This window comes from Corythoichthys intestinalis, chromosome 13, assembly GCF_030265065.1.
Source record: "Corythoichthys intestinalis isolate RoL2023-P3 chromosome 13, ASM3026506v1, whole genome shotgun sequence".
Classification (NCBI taxonomy): domain Eukaryota; kingdom Metazoa; phylum Chordata; class Actinopteri; order Syngnathiformes; family Syngnathidae; genus Corythoichthys; species Corythoichthys intestinalis.
The window spans coordinates 12253978-12271123 of record NC_080407.1 but is presented as its reverse complement, the minus strand read 5'-3'; the positions used below and the strand labels follow the sequence as shown (position 1 = coordinate 12271123).

The window sequence follows — 17146 nt, the reverse complement described above, 5'->3', positions numbered from 1 at the left end:
TCTTGCATGGAGCCCCAGATCGAGGGAGATTATCAGTGGTCTTGTATGTCTTCCATTTTCTAATAATTGCTCCCACAGTTGATTTCTTTACACCAAGCGTTTTACCTATTGCAGATTCAGTGTTCCCAGCCTGGTGCAGGTCTACAATTTTGTCCTTCGACAGCTCTTTGGTCTTGGTCATATTGGAGTTTGGAGTGTGACTGACTGAGGTTGTGGACAGGTGTCTTTTATACCGATAATGAGTTAAAACAGGTGCCATTAATACAGGTAACGAGTGGAGCCTCGTTAGACCTCGTTAGAAGAAGTTAGACCTCTTTGACAGCCAGAAATCTTGCTTGTTTGTAGTTGCCCAAATACTTATTTTCCACTCTAATTTGGAAATAAATTCTTTAAAAATCAAACAATACGATTTTCTGGGGTTTTTTCCACATTCTGTCTCTCATGGTTGAGGTTTACCCATGTTGACAATTACAGGCCTCTCTAATATTTTCAAGTAGGAGAACTTGCGCAGTTGGTGGTTGACTAAATCCTTATTTCCCCCACTGTATATGGCCTTCAGTTCCCGTTTTGGACTGTAAAATGTCCTAAAAAAGTGCTACATCCACGTTTCAAATGTCACTAAATCTGGCCTGACATGATTTATTATTTTAGGGAAAGGAGGGGGCTAGACGAGGGCTTCACCAACATTCCCAGTGTGCTTAAAAACATCGTGACCCTTCGGTTTGTCTTCCTGCTGCGCCGCCGTCATCCTCTTCCAGCGCTAAAGGTCACAAAAGAGCAATATTTATTGTTTTTGTTAACTCTGTGCGTCATTTCCAAGTAGGGCAAGTAAGAGTACCTCCTTGATGCTCCCAGGTGTGATGTACAGCATGTAGACGACGTAGCCCGGGATCAGCACCATAGAAGAAAAGGCCATGAACCAGCCGATGGTTTGGCCCCACACGGGGTAAACGTAGTTGCCCAGAGTAAGGGGTGTCATCTCCACAGCGCTGAAGGTAAACACACCCTGATATTCGAGATACATTACACAAGAAAGGGGGAAAAAATGTAGATGAATTTCAACTATTAGTTCTAACAAAGTGTTTTCACCAGTACAAAACTACCAGACATAGACTAGTCGATTGATGCCAAATTGATTGAGTGACAACATGACTGACAGATTGGTGTCACAAAGTTCGAGTCAATAAAATCATTGCTCTTCCGCCTACCAGGCAGATGAGCGGCGTGAAAAACTTCCAGCAGAGCTTCCACCAAATGCAGGGTCGGTAACCGATCATGTCCTCGATGTCCTTGTAGAACCTCTCGGCTCCTGCGATGTCAGATTGAAAAGTATCGTCAAAAATCGTAAAGGTCGGACGTTGAAACTGACCCACCGTAGAGCCAGGCGATGGAGAAGGTTTCAAAAAAGACGAGGTAAAGGAGGCACATTCCGCTGGCCGAGTAGTAGTCGAACAGCTTGAAGACGTACAAGCCGCCCTGGAATACATGTGGCGAACTCAGTTTATACGCGGATGGCTGTTTTGTTTAATTCCTTTACCTGTGTGACGTTAGAGAACCCAATGATGAAGGACACAAAGCAGACAATCAGGATGAACACCTTCTTCCGCTTCCTTAGTAATAAGGGATACTCGTCCATCAGAGCTGTGATGAAACCTTCCACTGTGCAAAACTGTTTGGATACACCAGAAAAGCTCTCATATATGTACAGTATTATCAGGAGGAAAACTACATGTACCGTAATTTTCGCTCTATAAGCCGGCACCCACTTAATTTGGCACGAAAACGGCATTTGTTCATAGGTTAAGCCACACTGGACTATAATCCTCACTGTTTTAAAGCATATTTACACCAAAATATCTTAACCAGTAACACTTTATTTGACAACGGTGTCATACGACTGTAATGAACCACCATGAAGCTTTGACCCAATTGGCTGCAAAGCTTCATTGCTTCAAGAAGCTTCATTTGGCCATCATTGCTCCCTTGGGGGAGACAGTCAAACTCTGCTGCCACTTAGTGGTATGAAAAAGTGTCTGAACCTTTTTGAATTCATCACATTTCTGCATAAAATCCCCATCAAATGTGATCTGATCTTTGTCAAAATCACACAGATGTAAAAACTATCTGCCTTATCTAAAACCACCCACACATTTATAGGTTTTCATATTTAAATCAGGATAGCATGCAGAAATGGCAGAAGGGCATAAAATAAGTAAGTGAACCCTCTGCGTAAGGAGACTTAAAGAGCAATTGAAGCAAGTCAAGTGTGTGCCCAACAGTGTTGTTAATCTTACTGAAAAAAAGTAATTAATTATAGTTACAAATTACTTCTCCCAAAAAGTAATTGCGTTAGTAACTCAATTACCTGAATGTAAGAGTAATTAGTTACTTGGCAAAGTAATTGGTGCTAATTACTTTTTTTTTCCCCTCAAAAAAAAAAAAAAAAAAAAAAAAGGCCATACTATGTGAAGTTTTTTGTGAAGGTTTTTGGTACAATTGGCCCGAGCCCAATTCTTTACCCTAATTTACCCTTTACCCTGAATCAACTGTTAAAAGTTGTTAAAATTGCTCCCATGGGGTGGCGTGGCTCAGTGGTAGATTAGTTGTCCCCCAACCCAGAGGTTGTGGGTTCGATTCTTCACCCTGATGAACTCGCCTAAGTATCCTTGAGCAAGATACTGAACCCCATGTTGCTCCTGGTGCTGCATCACCAGTAGGTGAATGGCGCGATAGTGTAAAGCGCTTTGAGCGCCTTGAAAGGTGGAAAAGCGCTATATAAGTGTAACACCATTATTGCATTTGTTCCCTTCTCTCTACTTTCGACATATGAAAGTTTTAAAACTGTTTCATCATTTAAAGATAGATTCAAGTCAAGATTTTGCCGATTTAGAAGTATTTTAGATAAAAAGTTATTTAGGTTCGCTAGGAAGGTTCTCTACAACAGAGCCGTCCTAAAAAGTCTACTGCTTTAAGATGGCGGCTGTCTACTAACGCATTTAGTGCCATGCAGTGTTGTTAATTTTACTTTAAAAAAGTAATTAATTACAGTTACAAATTACTTCTCCCAAGAAGTAATTGCGTTAGTAACTCAGTTACTTGAATGTAAGAGTAATTAGTTACTTGGCAAAGTAACTAGTGATATGTTTTTTTTTTTCTCAAAAAAAAAAAACAAAAACAAAAAAAAACACAGGTCACACAATGTGAAGCTTAAAGGGTTTGGGGGACAACTGGCCCTAGCCCAATTCTTTACCCTCAACTTAACTAGACAAAAGGGTATTGCGATAACTAGCTAGTAACCTTTGCTATGTGTGGAAGTCATTTAAAGTTGTGAATCAATCGTTAAAGTTGTTAAAATTTCTCCCGTTATTGCATTAGTTCCCTTCTGTCTACTTTAAACATGTGTAAGTTTTAAAACTGTTTCATCATTTAAAGATAGATTTAAGTTAAGATTTTGCCGATTTAGGAGCATTTTAGATAAAAAAAAATTACTTAGATTCGCTAGGAAGGATCTCTACATCAGGGCCTTCCTGAGAGGTCTACTGCTTTAAGATGGCGGCTGTTTACAAACGCATGTAGTCCTTAAAACATGTTGGCAATGCAGCAGTGTCTGTCAATTGCATCTAGTTCTATAATATGATATCTACCGTGTCATGTGGGTGTAGTTTGTCGGCTATGGCTGCAGTCAGGTATTATTGGAGCCACCTAGCATCGCGGTTGCAACGGCGTCTTCCCCACTCCTGCTCTGCTCTCGTCCCCGTGAGTCCGTTTCTCTCAGACTTTTTTTTTATTCAACCAACTTAGAAACGCATAGTAACGCACGCCTTTCCCGCCTCAGTAACGGTAACGGCGTTGCCAAGATGAGAAAAGTAATTAATTAGATTACTCATTACTGAAAAAAATAACGCCGTTAGTAACGCCGTTATATTGTAACGCCGTTATTAACAACACTGGTGCCCAATCACTGATGAGTGGTTTACAGCTGCTCTGCCCACTATAAAACACACACCTGGTTAGAATTGTCTTGATGAGAAGCATTTTCTGATATGCATCATGGCTCAGGTCAAAAGAGCTGTCTGAAGACCTGCGATCAAGGATTGTTGATTTGTATAAAGCTGGGAAAGGATACAAAACCATCTCTAAAAGTCTGGATGTTTATCAATCGACAGTCAGAGAAATTGTCTACAACTACAGTTTGGCACGGTTGCTTACAGAAATCATTGGCACAGTCCAATATCTCTGTGCACACATCAACTATGTAAAACTATGGCCAAGAATGGTGTTCATGGGAGGACTCCACGGAGGAAGCCACTGCTTTCTATAAAAAAAAAATAAATAAATAAAAAAATCATTGTTGCTCGTTTAATGTTCGCAAAAACGCACTTAGACACTCTGTAGAAGTTTTGGCAAAATATGTTGTGAACCGATGAAACCAAAATTGAATTGATTGGGAGTAAAAATGGAACAGCTCACCAACATCAACACCTCATCCCCACCATGAAGCATGGTGGAGGGAGCATAATGATTTGAGGCTGTTTTGCTGCCTCAGGGCCTGGAGAACTTGCCATCATTTATGGAAGAATGAATTCAAAAGTTATCAGGATGTTTTGCAGGAAAACCTGAGGTCATCTGTCAGACAGTTAAAGTTAAAAAGAGGATTGTTGCTGCAACAAGACAATTATCCAAAACACAGAAGTAAATAAACTTCAGAATGGTTTCAGAAGAACAAAATACAGGTTCTGGAATGGCCAAGTCAAAGGCCAGACTTGAACACCATTGAGAGACTGTGGCATGACCTAAAGACAGCGATCCATGCTAGACATCCCAGGAATCTGACTGAACTGCCGCAGTTTTGGAGAGAAGAATGGGCCAAGATCAGTCCTGATCGATATGCAAGACTGATCTGCAGCGACAGGAAGCGTCTGGTTGAAGTTATTGGTGCCGGGGGGGCACAAAATATTAAATGTGATGGTTTACTTACTTATTTTCCCCCATTCTGTCATTGTTTGCATACTATCATCATTTAAATATGAAAACCTATAAATGTTTGGGTGGTTTTAGTTAAAGCAGACAGTTTTTTCATCTGTGTGATTTTGACAGATCACATTTGAAAGGTTGAATTTATGCAGAAATGTGAAAAATTCCAAAAGGTTCAGCTACTTGGTACGTGGGATGAAAATACAAATGTACTTTCAAGACTGTTGTCATCCAACATGCATTGCAGCGCTGCAGATGCAAATAACAAATGTTCTGTGCTGATTATTTCTTCAGTTACTGTTCCAGTTTTTTCACTAACTGTTATGATATTTTCCTTTTGACATTGGCACCATACGGCAGTCATTAGAGAATCAAAATTATGACATGACTCTCATGATTATTGATGAATGCTTCTAACAGATTTCATCTAGCGTTATCCGGCAAATTATTTGAATTTTAAATGGATGCAAAAGATCTAAGCTGGACATAAATGGAGTTAGTGGCATAACTTGCCGAATGACATTTAATGATATAAGCATTAAGTAATGCCTATGATAGTGTCAATTCATAATTATGGTGGTCTTAAGACAGTCTTATGATGCCGCTGTCAAATAAAGTGTTACCAATTAACCCAAACAAAATCAACAAATAAACCGCAGAATTCAAAATTAAGGAAAAAATTAGCGGTTTATAATCCGAAAATTACGGTATATTAAAACTCCCAGTTTAATGGAACGGATATCTTGCGCCGATAATGGCAGCCAATGAGTTCATTGACGGTGTGTTGCGTGTACCTGGCTGTCCAAGCCCAACATCATTAGCATGGAGAAGAAGAGGATGGCCCACAGGGACGACATGGGCAGCTGCGTAACCGCCTGAGGGTACGCCAAAAACGCCAAACCGGGACCTGTATTTTTGTAAATATTCAACTTTTACCGTCAGCCCTACAGTCCGACAAAAGTCTTGTCGCTTATCCATTTTGTCGAAACAATTGCTAATAACCTGACTTAATTATTCACTTGGTTTCAGAAATGACTCATATGAAAAGCTACGACCCTCCCAAATGATGTTGAAGATTTATCATTTAATGAAGACATAAAGGTAAAATTTTGGCAAGACAAAAGTTTTGTCGCCTCCAGAAAGTAGTGTGAAAATTGAACAAAAAATCTACTTCAAATACAAAAAAATGTGACATCACATGAGCGAATCAAGTAGTGGTGATGTGAGATCCAAATTTAATATCTTGCATGATTTTCATGGGCTTCGGCAAGGATTCATGCAATTTATTGATGAAGTCATCAGGAACATCAAAAAAAGCAGTCTTGCATGCCTCCCAGAGTTTATCAACATTCTTGGGTTTCGTCTTCCATGCTTCCTCTTTCATCCTGTTCATGTCTAGTGACTGGGCTGGCCAGTCCTGGAGGATCTTGATCTTCTTTGCCTTGAGGAACTTTGAGGTAGAGATTGAAGTATGCGATGGAGCACCAACCTGCTGCAGAATTTGTCCCTTTTTATGGTTAGGAATGCAAGAGGCAGCTAAGATTTGTTGATATTTCACCCTGCAGATCTCTCAGGGTGTAGACAATTAAAAAAACGTATAGCATTTGCCTGGGCCCACAGCATGTCAAAAGGATGGACGCTGAAAAAGTGGCAAAAGGTGGATTTTTCAGTCGAATCTTCCATTGGATTACACCACAGTTACCGCAAATATTGCAGGAGACCTACTGGAGCCCGCATGGATCCGAGATTCACTCAGAAAACAGTGAAGTTTGGTGGTGGCAAAATCATGGTCTAGGGTTACATCCCATATGGGGTGTGCGAGAGCTCTGCAGGGTAGAAGGCAACATAAATAGTCTTATATATCAAAAAATCTTAGCTGCATCTTGCATTTCTAACCATAAAAAGGGACAAATTCTGCAGCAGGATGGTGCTCCATCGCATACTTCAATCTCTACCTCAAAGCTCCTCAAGGCAAAGAAGATCAAGATCCTCCAGGATTGCCCAGCCCAGTCACCAGAAATGAACATCACTGAGCATGTCTGGGGTAGGATAAAAGAGGAAGCATGGAAGACGAAACCTAAGAATGTTGATGGACTCTGGGAGGTATACAAGACTGCTTTCTTTGATGTTCCTGATGACTTCATCAATGAATTATGAGTCCTTGCCGAAGCCCATGGAAGTCATACAAAATATTAAATTTGGATCTCACAGCACCACCACTTAATTCGCTTATGTTATGTAACATATTTTTGTATTTGAAGTACATTTTTTGTTCAATTTTCACACTACTTTCTGTAGGTGACAAAACTTTTGTCTTGCCAAAATTTGACCTTTATGTCTGTATTAAATGATAAATCTTTTATCAGTGAAACAAATATATTTTTGTACATTCTACATCATTTGGGAGGGTCTTAGCTTTCATATGAGCCATTTCTGAAACCAATTGAATAATTACAAGTCAGCTTATTAGCAATTGTTTCTACAAAATGGATAAGCGACAAGACTTTTGTCAGTCCGACTTGGCTAACAAATACCCGAAGCGGCGAGCTCATGAACTGGCTTCTTGGTGATGTACGACATGAAACCCACAATGGAGAAGATAACAAAGCCTGCAAACATGCTGGTGAAGGAGTTGATGCAACACACGATGATGGAGTCCCTGAAAGGAAAGACAGAAAATGCAACTAAATGGTTACTATTAAATCAGGTTGCGATCTGGCAGTACTTGTAGACATCATTATTGTAGTTGTTGTAGCTCCCCAGTGCAATGAGTGAGCCAAGACCCAGGCCGTAGGAGAAAAAGATTTGAGTGGCGGCATCCAGCCACACCTGAAACATGTACGTAAATATGTTATCCAAGAAAAATAACGTAACGTAGTCAGTAATGTTTCATAGTTTTTAGTACCTCTGAGCTGATGAGCTTATTAAAGTCCGGAGTGATGTAGAAACGGATACCGTCGATGGCTCCGGGTAGGGTGACCCCTCGGAAGAACAGTATGAAGAGCATGAAGTAAGGATAGGTAGCTGAGAAATACACCACCTAAGTTGAGCAAAAAGTGGGAAATATGTGGCGTTTTTCTTAACTCGGTCTGAAATCTAGCTCTCATTTGCTCCCAAAACGTATAAATACGTTCAATTTTTAATTGTTTCAGTGTCCCAAAAACGTATTTATGCGTCTTTTACCTTTTTTTTTTTAATTTTTTTTTTTTGACAAGAGGCATTTCTAGGTTCTGTTGCACCTAAACTGCAATGCACAATGCTCAAAACTCATTTTAAAGCAATAAAACTAACCACTGGAGGGCAGTAGCGCATTTTGTAAGAACTCATCTCGGGCCAAAAATGAAAGTGAAGAAAAGTCAGGAAACGGAAATTGGAGGACGTGTGAGAATTTGAGAAAAATGTGGAGAACGATTGAAAAAAAAAAAAAAAGCAAACGACACTGGAGGAGTGTTTTGAAAAGAAAACGAAACCATCGTCAAAGAAGGATGAAAAAAATCTATCTTGATGAGACAGACGGTGACGGCCACAACAGCGTCAGGTTTCACACGCGATCTGCGGAGCTCACGTTGTGTTACTCCTGAGCCCGAGGTTGAAACCAATGATGAAGATGATGAAAAAAGTGAGACCGATCTTGATCCGGACTCATCCGTTTACTGGGAGCCACCTCATTCAACTGGGAGCAGCCGAGAGCCTTCCCCGTTCTTATGTGCGCAAATACTTCAACAGTTCAATAGTTTAGTTATGTGTAAATAAATTGTTACTTTGCGATCAAAAGCTCAATTTGTCTTGTTTTTTATGTTATTTTGTAGAACAAAAACATTATTCAGATGTTTGGGATGTCACAAAAGCGAAAAATAGCTGTGTTAAAGTCAATGTTATGTTTGAAATGTATGCTTTTACAAAAAGCTAAATTTCTCTGTTTTTTCATCAGAAATTGGAAAACTGCTCAAACTAAGCTATTTCTAATGCTGATTTCTAAAGAATGGAAAAAGATATGAACTAACATTTTTCTGTTGAAAGAAGAGAGTCTTTGTTCCATGTTTATATCGCAATAGAACCGAATTTTCTGTGGGCCTTGTAAAATCAGTCAAAATCCAGTAAAACAGCCGGGAGCGAAGGGCTTTGCTCCGGTGAAAATGGCTAGGAGTGAATGAGCTATCGTTTGGTTCTAATTAACATCTCGCAAAGTTGCTCCACCTTATGCTCAGTGCCAAAAGAGTTATTTCTTATCTATTCTGGGCTGTCAAAGTTAATCCTCCAATGAGCAATGATAAAAATCCCAGCCAACTTATTTTCACTTGCTCTTGTCAATCACTTTGAAAGATTATAAAAGATAAGCCTGACCTTCCCCGTCCATTCCACTCCCTTCCATATTGAAAAGTAGACGAGGACCCAGGCGAGCGCCAGGGTGCCCACCAGGGGCCAACGGATCTCCCCAGGCTCCTCCAGGCCGCTGGACAGCTGGTGCATGTTACGCCTGCAAATTAAAAAAGTGGTGTTTGACACTTTCACGTGTTTTTGACACGGAGAATGGAAGTCTAAGTGCCCGGTTGGTCTGAACAGTTTTAATGTTTCACATTGAGAGTATAACATACTCCCATTGTGATCATTCAACATACCTTGTCTATTATGACAAAGCAGCAAACAGGAAGGGGTTATGGGGGAACAGAAGAAAAGAAGCACATACAACAACAAATACATTGAATGTCTACACTAACTACTAATATGTTGGTGCTATCGTCAGCTAGATGTATTTCCGGTTGACACCATGTGGGGGGCCTGTTGATCAAGGAAAGAGGGGGACGGGGTGGGGGAGGCTATAGGCTAAGTGATTGAAAGGGGTAGAGTGTAAACAAATCAGCTCTGTGATCTAGAACCCAGTAATCGTGTGAATCCCTTGTGGGTGTAAGCACGTTGGCAACCGACCTACACCACCCCATCGCCATCCTGGCACCGAGACCCCCCACCCGAGGCGCCCTATCACATCCAGCCGCACGCATATGGAAGTAGATTTGTGTCTTTATTATTCAATCAAAAAAAAAAAGTCACTTCAATCAAAAAAAAAATGTGAATGCAAAAGTAAATTTTAATCTCAAGAAAATATATTTGAAAACTATTTTTCTTTGAAAAAATTTTTTTTAGATTCAAGTCGTTTTTTTTTTTTTTTAAATTGAAACAACATTTTTGATTAAAGTCATGTAATTTTGCGTTTGGACCACATTTTGGCTAGGACATTTGTGTCTTTATTATTCAATCAAAAAATAAGTTGCTTCAAACAAAAAAATATATATTTTCAAAAGAAAAATCCATTCAATCAAAAATTCAAAAAAATTCAATTGTAGAAAAAAAAGTTTGAATGTGAAAAAATATTTGAGACTCAGAAATTCGCATTTGAACAATTTATTTTTCATTCAAACTGCTTTCTTTGATTGAAGCAATCCTTTTTGTGTTTGAGCCATATTAGGGTTAGGACATTTGTGTCTAAATCATTCAATCACAATAAAAGTTGCTTTAATCAAAAAACTATTTTTCATCAAAGAAAAAAATCATTTGCAAAAACATATTTTTTGAAAATATATTTTTTATTTGAAATATATATATATTTTTTAATTGAAGTGTCACTCTTTTTGAAAAGCAAAAAGTTTTAAACCCCTTTTTTCTCGATTGAATCATTTTGACAAAAAGATTCAACTTCGCGAGTTCCGGTGTGTTTGAGTGGCAGGTGACTACGCCAATGGCATAAAAGTATGAAGCAAGAATAATGGCCACCAGGGCTCCATCCAGCCATCGGAGTCTGCTGGAGTCCAAGCTGAATATAGGGCACCGGTACGTGGGCGTGACATCGGCATTTCACCGGAGTACCTGCGACGGTACGTTGCCCTGTCGCGGCACACTGGTCGGACCCCGATATCATCCCCCAGGCCCGGAGGCCGGCTGTCGAGTGGACGGCCCGCGAATGACACGACACTCAGTCAAAGTGTCCCGTATCAGCGCATCGCGGACACTCCGGTTGGAACCAGTTGCCAACTGTCACGTCAGAGCAGCGGGTGAAGTTCGCCGTGTTGAATCACATTAAGCAGCAGGGCACCGTACTCCGGTGAGATGCCGATGTCACACCCCCGTACTGGTGCCCTATATTTGGCTTGGACTCCGGGAGAGTCCAATGGCTGGATGGAGCCCTGGTGGCCATTATTCTTGCTTCATACTTTTATGCCATTGGTGTAGTCACCTGCCACTCAAACACACCGGAACTAGCGTTGAAGTTGATTCTTTGTGTCAAAATGATTCAATTGAAAAAAAAGTGCCTTCAAAACTTTTTCCACTTCAAAAAAAAAAAAAAAAAAAAAAAGTTTAAAACTTCTTGCTTTTCAAAAAGTGTGATATTTACATAAAAAATATATATATTTCAAATATATTTTCAAAAAAATTTTGCAAATGATTTTTTTAATTAAAAATAGTTTTTTGATTAAAGCAACTTTTATTGCGATTGAATGATTTAGACACGAATGTCCTACCCCTAACATGGCTCAAACACAAAATGGATTGCTTCAATCAAAGAAAACAGTTTGAATGAAAAATAGTGTTCAAATGCGAATTTCTGAGTCTCAAATATTTTTTCACATTCAAACCTTTTTTCCTACGATTGAATTTTTTTAAATTTTTGATTGAAGTGATTTTTCTTTTGAAAATATATATTTTTTTGTTTGAAGCAACTTATTTTTGATTGCATAATAGACACAAATGTCCTAGCCAAAATGTGGTCCAAACGCAAAATTACATGACTTCAATCAAAAATGTTGTTTCAATCAAAAAAAAAACTTAAATAAAAAAAAATTCAATCAAACAAAAATAGTTTTCAAATATATTTTTTCGAGTTTCAAATTTATTTTTGCATTCAAACACATTTTTTTTTGATTGAAGTGATTTTTTCTTCGATTGAAAATATATCTTTTGATTGAAGCAATTTTTTATTTGATTGAAGCAACTTTTTTTGGGATTGAATAATAAAGACACAAATCTACCTCAATACACGCAAGCCCCACCAAGCGCGCGACAGCCACGCAGACGAGCGGAGGCGCACCATAAACCCCACGCCCACCCCCGCACTCACTTCTAAGGTAGTGCAAAAGTCATTAGACTCACTCCCAAAACTCTGTGACGGCGCTTGTCAGGTTGGTGGTGTCCGTCAGGCTGTAGTTGCAAAAACACTTGTCGGTGTTCCAAGGATTGTCGCAGTTTTGCCAGGGCAACTCCTGCACGTTCAGACACAGGAGATGATGACTCTGGACAACAAAAGCCTTGGGGGGTGTTTTGTTTCTAACTTACTGAACTAAAGGAGTTGAACAAATAGTAGAGAGCCCAGGCTATGATAATGATGTAGTAGATGTTGAGCCAGAAGGAGAGAACCACTGCGGCCAGACCCACACCTGCAGAAAGAAAAAAATCTGAAATCCAGTGAATCTTTGTCCTTTTACACTGTGTCTGACCCTCAGATACAGAAATTCTTCTGTCTCTTTGGAATGTTCAGTTCGCAGTCTTTACCCTTCATCATCGGCAGGAGCTTCCACACCCCCAGACCTCCCACTGAAGTGAACTGTCCCAGAGATGTCTCCAGCAGGAAGAGCGGTATCCCAGCAAACACCAGAGTCAGGAAATACGGGATCAAAAACGCTCCTTGATAGGAATCAGAAATACAGTTCAAAATTGAGAAATTGGGTTTCCTAATGTAAGACCTTACCTCCACCATTTTTGCCACACAAATACGGGAACCTCCAGACGTTCCCCAAGCCGATGGCGTACCCCACGCACGACAGCAGAAAGTCAAACTTGCCCTTCCAGCTGCCTCGGTCAGGGGGTTCCTCTTTTTGCTTCTCTTGGTCCACAGGGGGCGCCGCGTGCTCCATTTCCTCAAAGGGAACCGCTTGCTTGACGTCACTCGGGGAGTTTAAGTCCACTGTACTCTGTCCGGTCTTGCCCATGGCAGGATCCTCAAGACTCTCACGACACAGGGAGATGGTCTTTCGTTGAGTTTTGGTTCTATGGTCAACAAATTCAAGCAATTTATACCTGTAAAATTTTCAGTATTGGGTTGTAACACTATTAAGATCTTGGGGTCATTACTTTTCCTAAAACTGCTTGTTTTACCTCACTCATTTTTTAAAAAGTTTAAAATCACGCCAAGATTCATTTAACAATCATTCCAGCCTTTCCCCTTTCAAACCCCAGCCATTTTTTAAAAGCTTCTGTTCCAGTTACGCCCATCAGATGTCTCCTTGGTCACTCAAGTGGCCTGCGTGTCAATCTATACCTCACGTCAACACAGTCTAACAGGTTGTTATAATTTTGTCCACGAATGATCAACAAAGTGATAAGAACGATCATACAATCTTATTTACGTCTCATCTACGTCGTGCTGAATCCATTTTTTGGAGATTCCATGGGTTTCTCTGGCTTGATTTTGTCACTTTTAACTTTGTCAACACACTGCTAACTTCAACTGCAACCAATGAGGTTTTTTCTAAACTGGAAGTTCGAAGTAGAAATTGTCCAAGATGGCGCCTATATTTTGCTGAGAAAACTTGTTTGTAGCTTCACTGAGTGCAGCTGTTGACAAACCAGTCAAGTTCTTGAATTTATAAAGCCTGTCTGCAATTTAAGGAGCGCCAGTTGGAGGAAGAAGGGAGAGGGATAGAGGTTGAGCTGTGTAAACCCCAACTACTTGTACGGGGGTAGGGGTCATTTGACCCACCTTGGCTGAAAACAACAAATTCTCTTACCCAGAACCCAGCGGGTGTTAATTCTCCATGTCGGTGTACAAAAATGTCAACTTCTTGTGTTGCTTTGGAGCGGAACAATCCCAGAAAATTGTGCAAACTATTTATTATCTAAATACTCTCAATTACATAAAGCATTAAAAGAAATTGCCAATTGTAGCATAAATCTCAGTCACTCTCTCAATTACCTAACACCAATATCCTGTGTTCCATGTGTGGATGACATCATACAAAAAGGAAGTTGGCACACGGAGAGGAAAGCATTTGCAGGTGATTGATTGACCTAGAAAAATTCACATTGCCACTTTTCATTTGATCATTGCACTCAATGTTCAATTTATTTCAATGTGCACTCACAGCTGCAATATTTATAGGTATGTGCTGATTGATGCTCATGAAAAGCTTTGTGCATTGGTGCAGATGATCCACACTTGAAATTTAGATGACTTTTTCATGAGAAAGAGGAGTTGGACTGAAAAGCCAAATCAGTTTGGATCAATGGATCTGCATTCTCGTGTAAAATGACTTATATGCTTAAAATATAAGAGATTTTGAGTTTATATCTATAAAAAAAAATTACTATTGAACTCCATCAATTTTTTGTCCTTTTTTCAATTCGACAAGAGGACGAAATGCCTACCTGCAAAATGTACCCTGTATCAACCTTTCCGATCCAAAAGGTAATGAAGAAATTATCACTTGGCGCTTCCTCCTCGGGCCCTCGGGAGGCTGTCCGCTGCCTGAGAAGACCTCTCCACCATTCCCGTCTCACTCTTTCTGCAATGTCGGCGTGGTGGTTCTCGTCCTTGTTAGCCTGGGCTATCGAGTGGCCGCTAATAAAGTTCGACCTGTGTGCCTGCTTTGATTACAGCTCAGTGCCCGGACCCCCTGGGGCAATGTGGGACATGCCGATCACACACATATACTCTGTGGTGTGTGTGTTTGACACTAGACAGCATGGTTGCCATGGTTTTCCCAGGGAAGAAAAGGCCGTCATTTGGTGTAGAGTTTTGGAAAATGACAGGGTCGGACCACAAAGTCCTCAACACTGACTGTTGTGACACACCTATATGACGGTTAGTGTTGTCTGTTCGTTTGATCTTGTTTTTACGGCATTGTCAAAATAAAATGTGTTGTAATTCAAATTTGCACCAGGGCCAAGCACAAAAGGTGTTATTTGCCATATGGCAAAATGCATTTTACCATGTGGTATTTTTTTTTTGCCATGTGGCAAAATTGATTTTGCCATGTGGCATTTTTTTGCCATTTGGCAAAACTGATTTAGCCCAAAATGTGTTTTTCTGCCGTTTAAAATGAATGGAAAATGCCGCATGGCAAATGGATTTTGCCATATGGCAAAAAAATGCCACATGGCAAAATCAATGGCAAAATCAATTTTGCCACATGGCAAAATCAGTTTTGCCAGGTGGCAAAATCCATTTTGCCATCAGGCAAAAAAATGCCACATGGCAAAATCTATTTTGCCATAGGGCAAACAAATGCCACATGGCAAAAAAAATGCCACATGGCAAAATCCATTTTGCCACATGGCATAAAAATGCCACATCGCGAAATCCATTTTGCCACATGGCAAAAAATGCCACATGGCAAAAAAATGCCACATGACGAAATCCATTTTGCCACATGGCAAAAAAATGCCACATGACGAAAACAATTTTGCCACATGGCAAAAAAAATGCCACATGGTGAAATCCAGTTTGCCACATGGCAAAAAAATTGCCACATGGCAAAAAAAATGCATATGACAAAATCCATCCTGCCACATGGCAACAAAAAATGCCACATGGCAAAAAAAATGCCACATGGCAAAATCTATTTTGCCATAGGGCAAACAAATGCCACATGGCAAAAAAATGCCACATGGCAAAATCCATTTTGCCACATGGCAAAAAAATGCCACATGACAAAATCAATTTTGCTACATGGCAAAAAAAAAAAAAGCCACACGGCAAAATCCATTTTGCCGCATGCAAAAAGAAATGCCACACGGCAAAATCCATTTTGCTGCATGGCAAAAAAACTGCATATGGCAAAATCCATCTTGCCACATGGCAACAAAAAATGCTACATGGCAAAAAAAAATGCCAGATGGCAAAATCCATTTTGCCGCGTGGCAAAAAAAAAAAAAGCCACATGGCGAAATCCATCCAAATACACTTTTGGTTCTCGCTGTCTCTCCAAATTTGGCTGACCTCTGCTCCAGCCTCCCTTGGTACTTTCTCAATGTTCAATCTGGACAATTCCATGAGTGCATTTTGAAAAGGAGTTGTTTTGATGGGAACGTGATTAATGCGATGAGCTTGAGAACATATTGGAAAGGAATAAGATGAACATTACTGCAGTCTTGCTCCAAAAACCATTGTTAAAAGTCTTCCCAAAGGAGCAGAAGGCGTTGTTTCAGGGATCAAAAGTTCTGCATTTGTACAAATTTATCTTGTACTTGGAAATCCCTGTCGTACAACCGTTTGTGTTGCTTAAACCTTGTATATGTAACATCTAACAAGACCAAGCTAAGTTAACTGAACGATGCCTTAAAAAAACTTGGAGGTCACTTGTACCTCGAGGCAGTCTATCTGTATTAATGGACCTCTGTGTGAGCTTCCCGTCGTTTTTCTTCAATGTCATGAACGAAGCCACAAAGTCTGAAGAAGAGTCAGTTGCCCCGCGGTGCCAAATGTTCATCGCCTGAATGCTGGCACAAGACGACCAGGCGACTGTGGAAGAATACATTGCTAATTCATGACATCACATGACGTCGTCACTTTGACTTGAACTTTTGTTCGGGTTGTCGGCGTCTCCGGAACGTAATCGGCCCCCATTATCTTGAGCGAGACTGAGATATGCTGGGCGGAATCAAAATGAAGCCGCATCGATCGACGTCGAGTAAACGCGATGACGGAAAACTGCTTTGACAGCCGCAATCCGGGCGGCCATCTTGCGGCGAGATAGCGGCGATAATGCGCAGGCCTCATGAAGCTCTTCAATGGGATTTCATCTCGTCATTTGAAAGCCGCGTCCGCTCATTGGTAGGCCAGCGCATTGTGAGAGCTCTCATTCGTCTTCCGTTATGGAAATTGGCCTTGAGACACTTTTGTATGCTTTATGTTTGTGTAAATTGAGGGGAAATAAGCCATGTTAATACATTTGGAATTCGCTTATGACACAAAGTATTTGCTAGAGTTGAATTGCATTCATTTCTGCCAGTTTTGCAAATGCTAGGGTATCTTTTAATATGGCATTTACATGAAGCATATGAAAAAATATATATGTACGTATAAATATAGATACGTATGTATTGAAAACTATCATTACAATATTAAGTGGGTGACTCGATTGTCTTCATTTTCCTGCTGCATTAACATTCTACTAATCCATCT

At 40.2% G+C, this 17146-nt stretch overlaps 1 protein-coding gene across 1 annotated transcript; it reads right to left on the bottom strand.

Moving 5' to 3' along the window:
* Window positions 1–501: 501 nt before the first annotated feature.
* On the bottom strand, window positions 502–14628 carry slc6a1l (solute carrier family 6 member 1, like). The gene is made up of 15 exons (XM_057855295.1): window positions 14389–14628; window positions 12713–13011; window positions 12517–12648; window positions 12301–12401; window positions 12118–12227; window positions 9319–9451; window positions 7880–8014; window positions 7700–7803; window positions 7509–7633; window positions 5769–5881; window positions 1538–1669; window positions 1374–1476; window positions 1209–1309; window positions 839–1006; window positions 502–760 (listed from the first exon to the last, which is right to left on the bottom strand). The coding sequence occupies exons 2-15, from the start codon at window positions 12951–12953 to the stop codon at window positions 665–667; spliced, it is 1794 nt and encodes a 597-aa protein (XP_057711278.1). The 5' UTR covers window positions 12954–13011; window positions 14389–14628; the 3' UTR covers window positions 502–664.
* Between the last annotated feature and the right edge of the window lie 2518 nt (window positions 14629–17146).

What these genes read in the sequence shown, in the direction of transcription:
- slc6a1l (XM_057855295.1), bottom strand. Translation starts at nt 12,953, where the DNA reads ATGGGCAAGACCGGACAGAGTACAGTGGACTTAAACTCCCCGAGTGAC. An exon ending in GTGTGGCAAAAATGGTGGAG is followed by an intron (nt 12,649 to 12,712) that starts GTAAGGTCTTAC and finishes ATTCCTATCAAG; the next exon opens with GAGCGTTTTTGATCCCGTAT. An exon ending in TGTTGGGCTTGGACAGCCAG is followed by an intron (nt 1,670 to 5,768) that starts GTACACGCAACA and finishes GTATCCAAACAG; the next exon opens with TTTTGCACAGTGGAAGGTTT.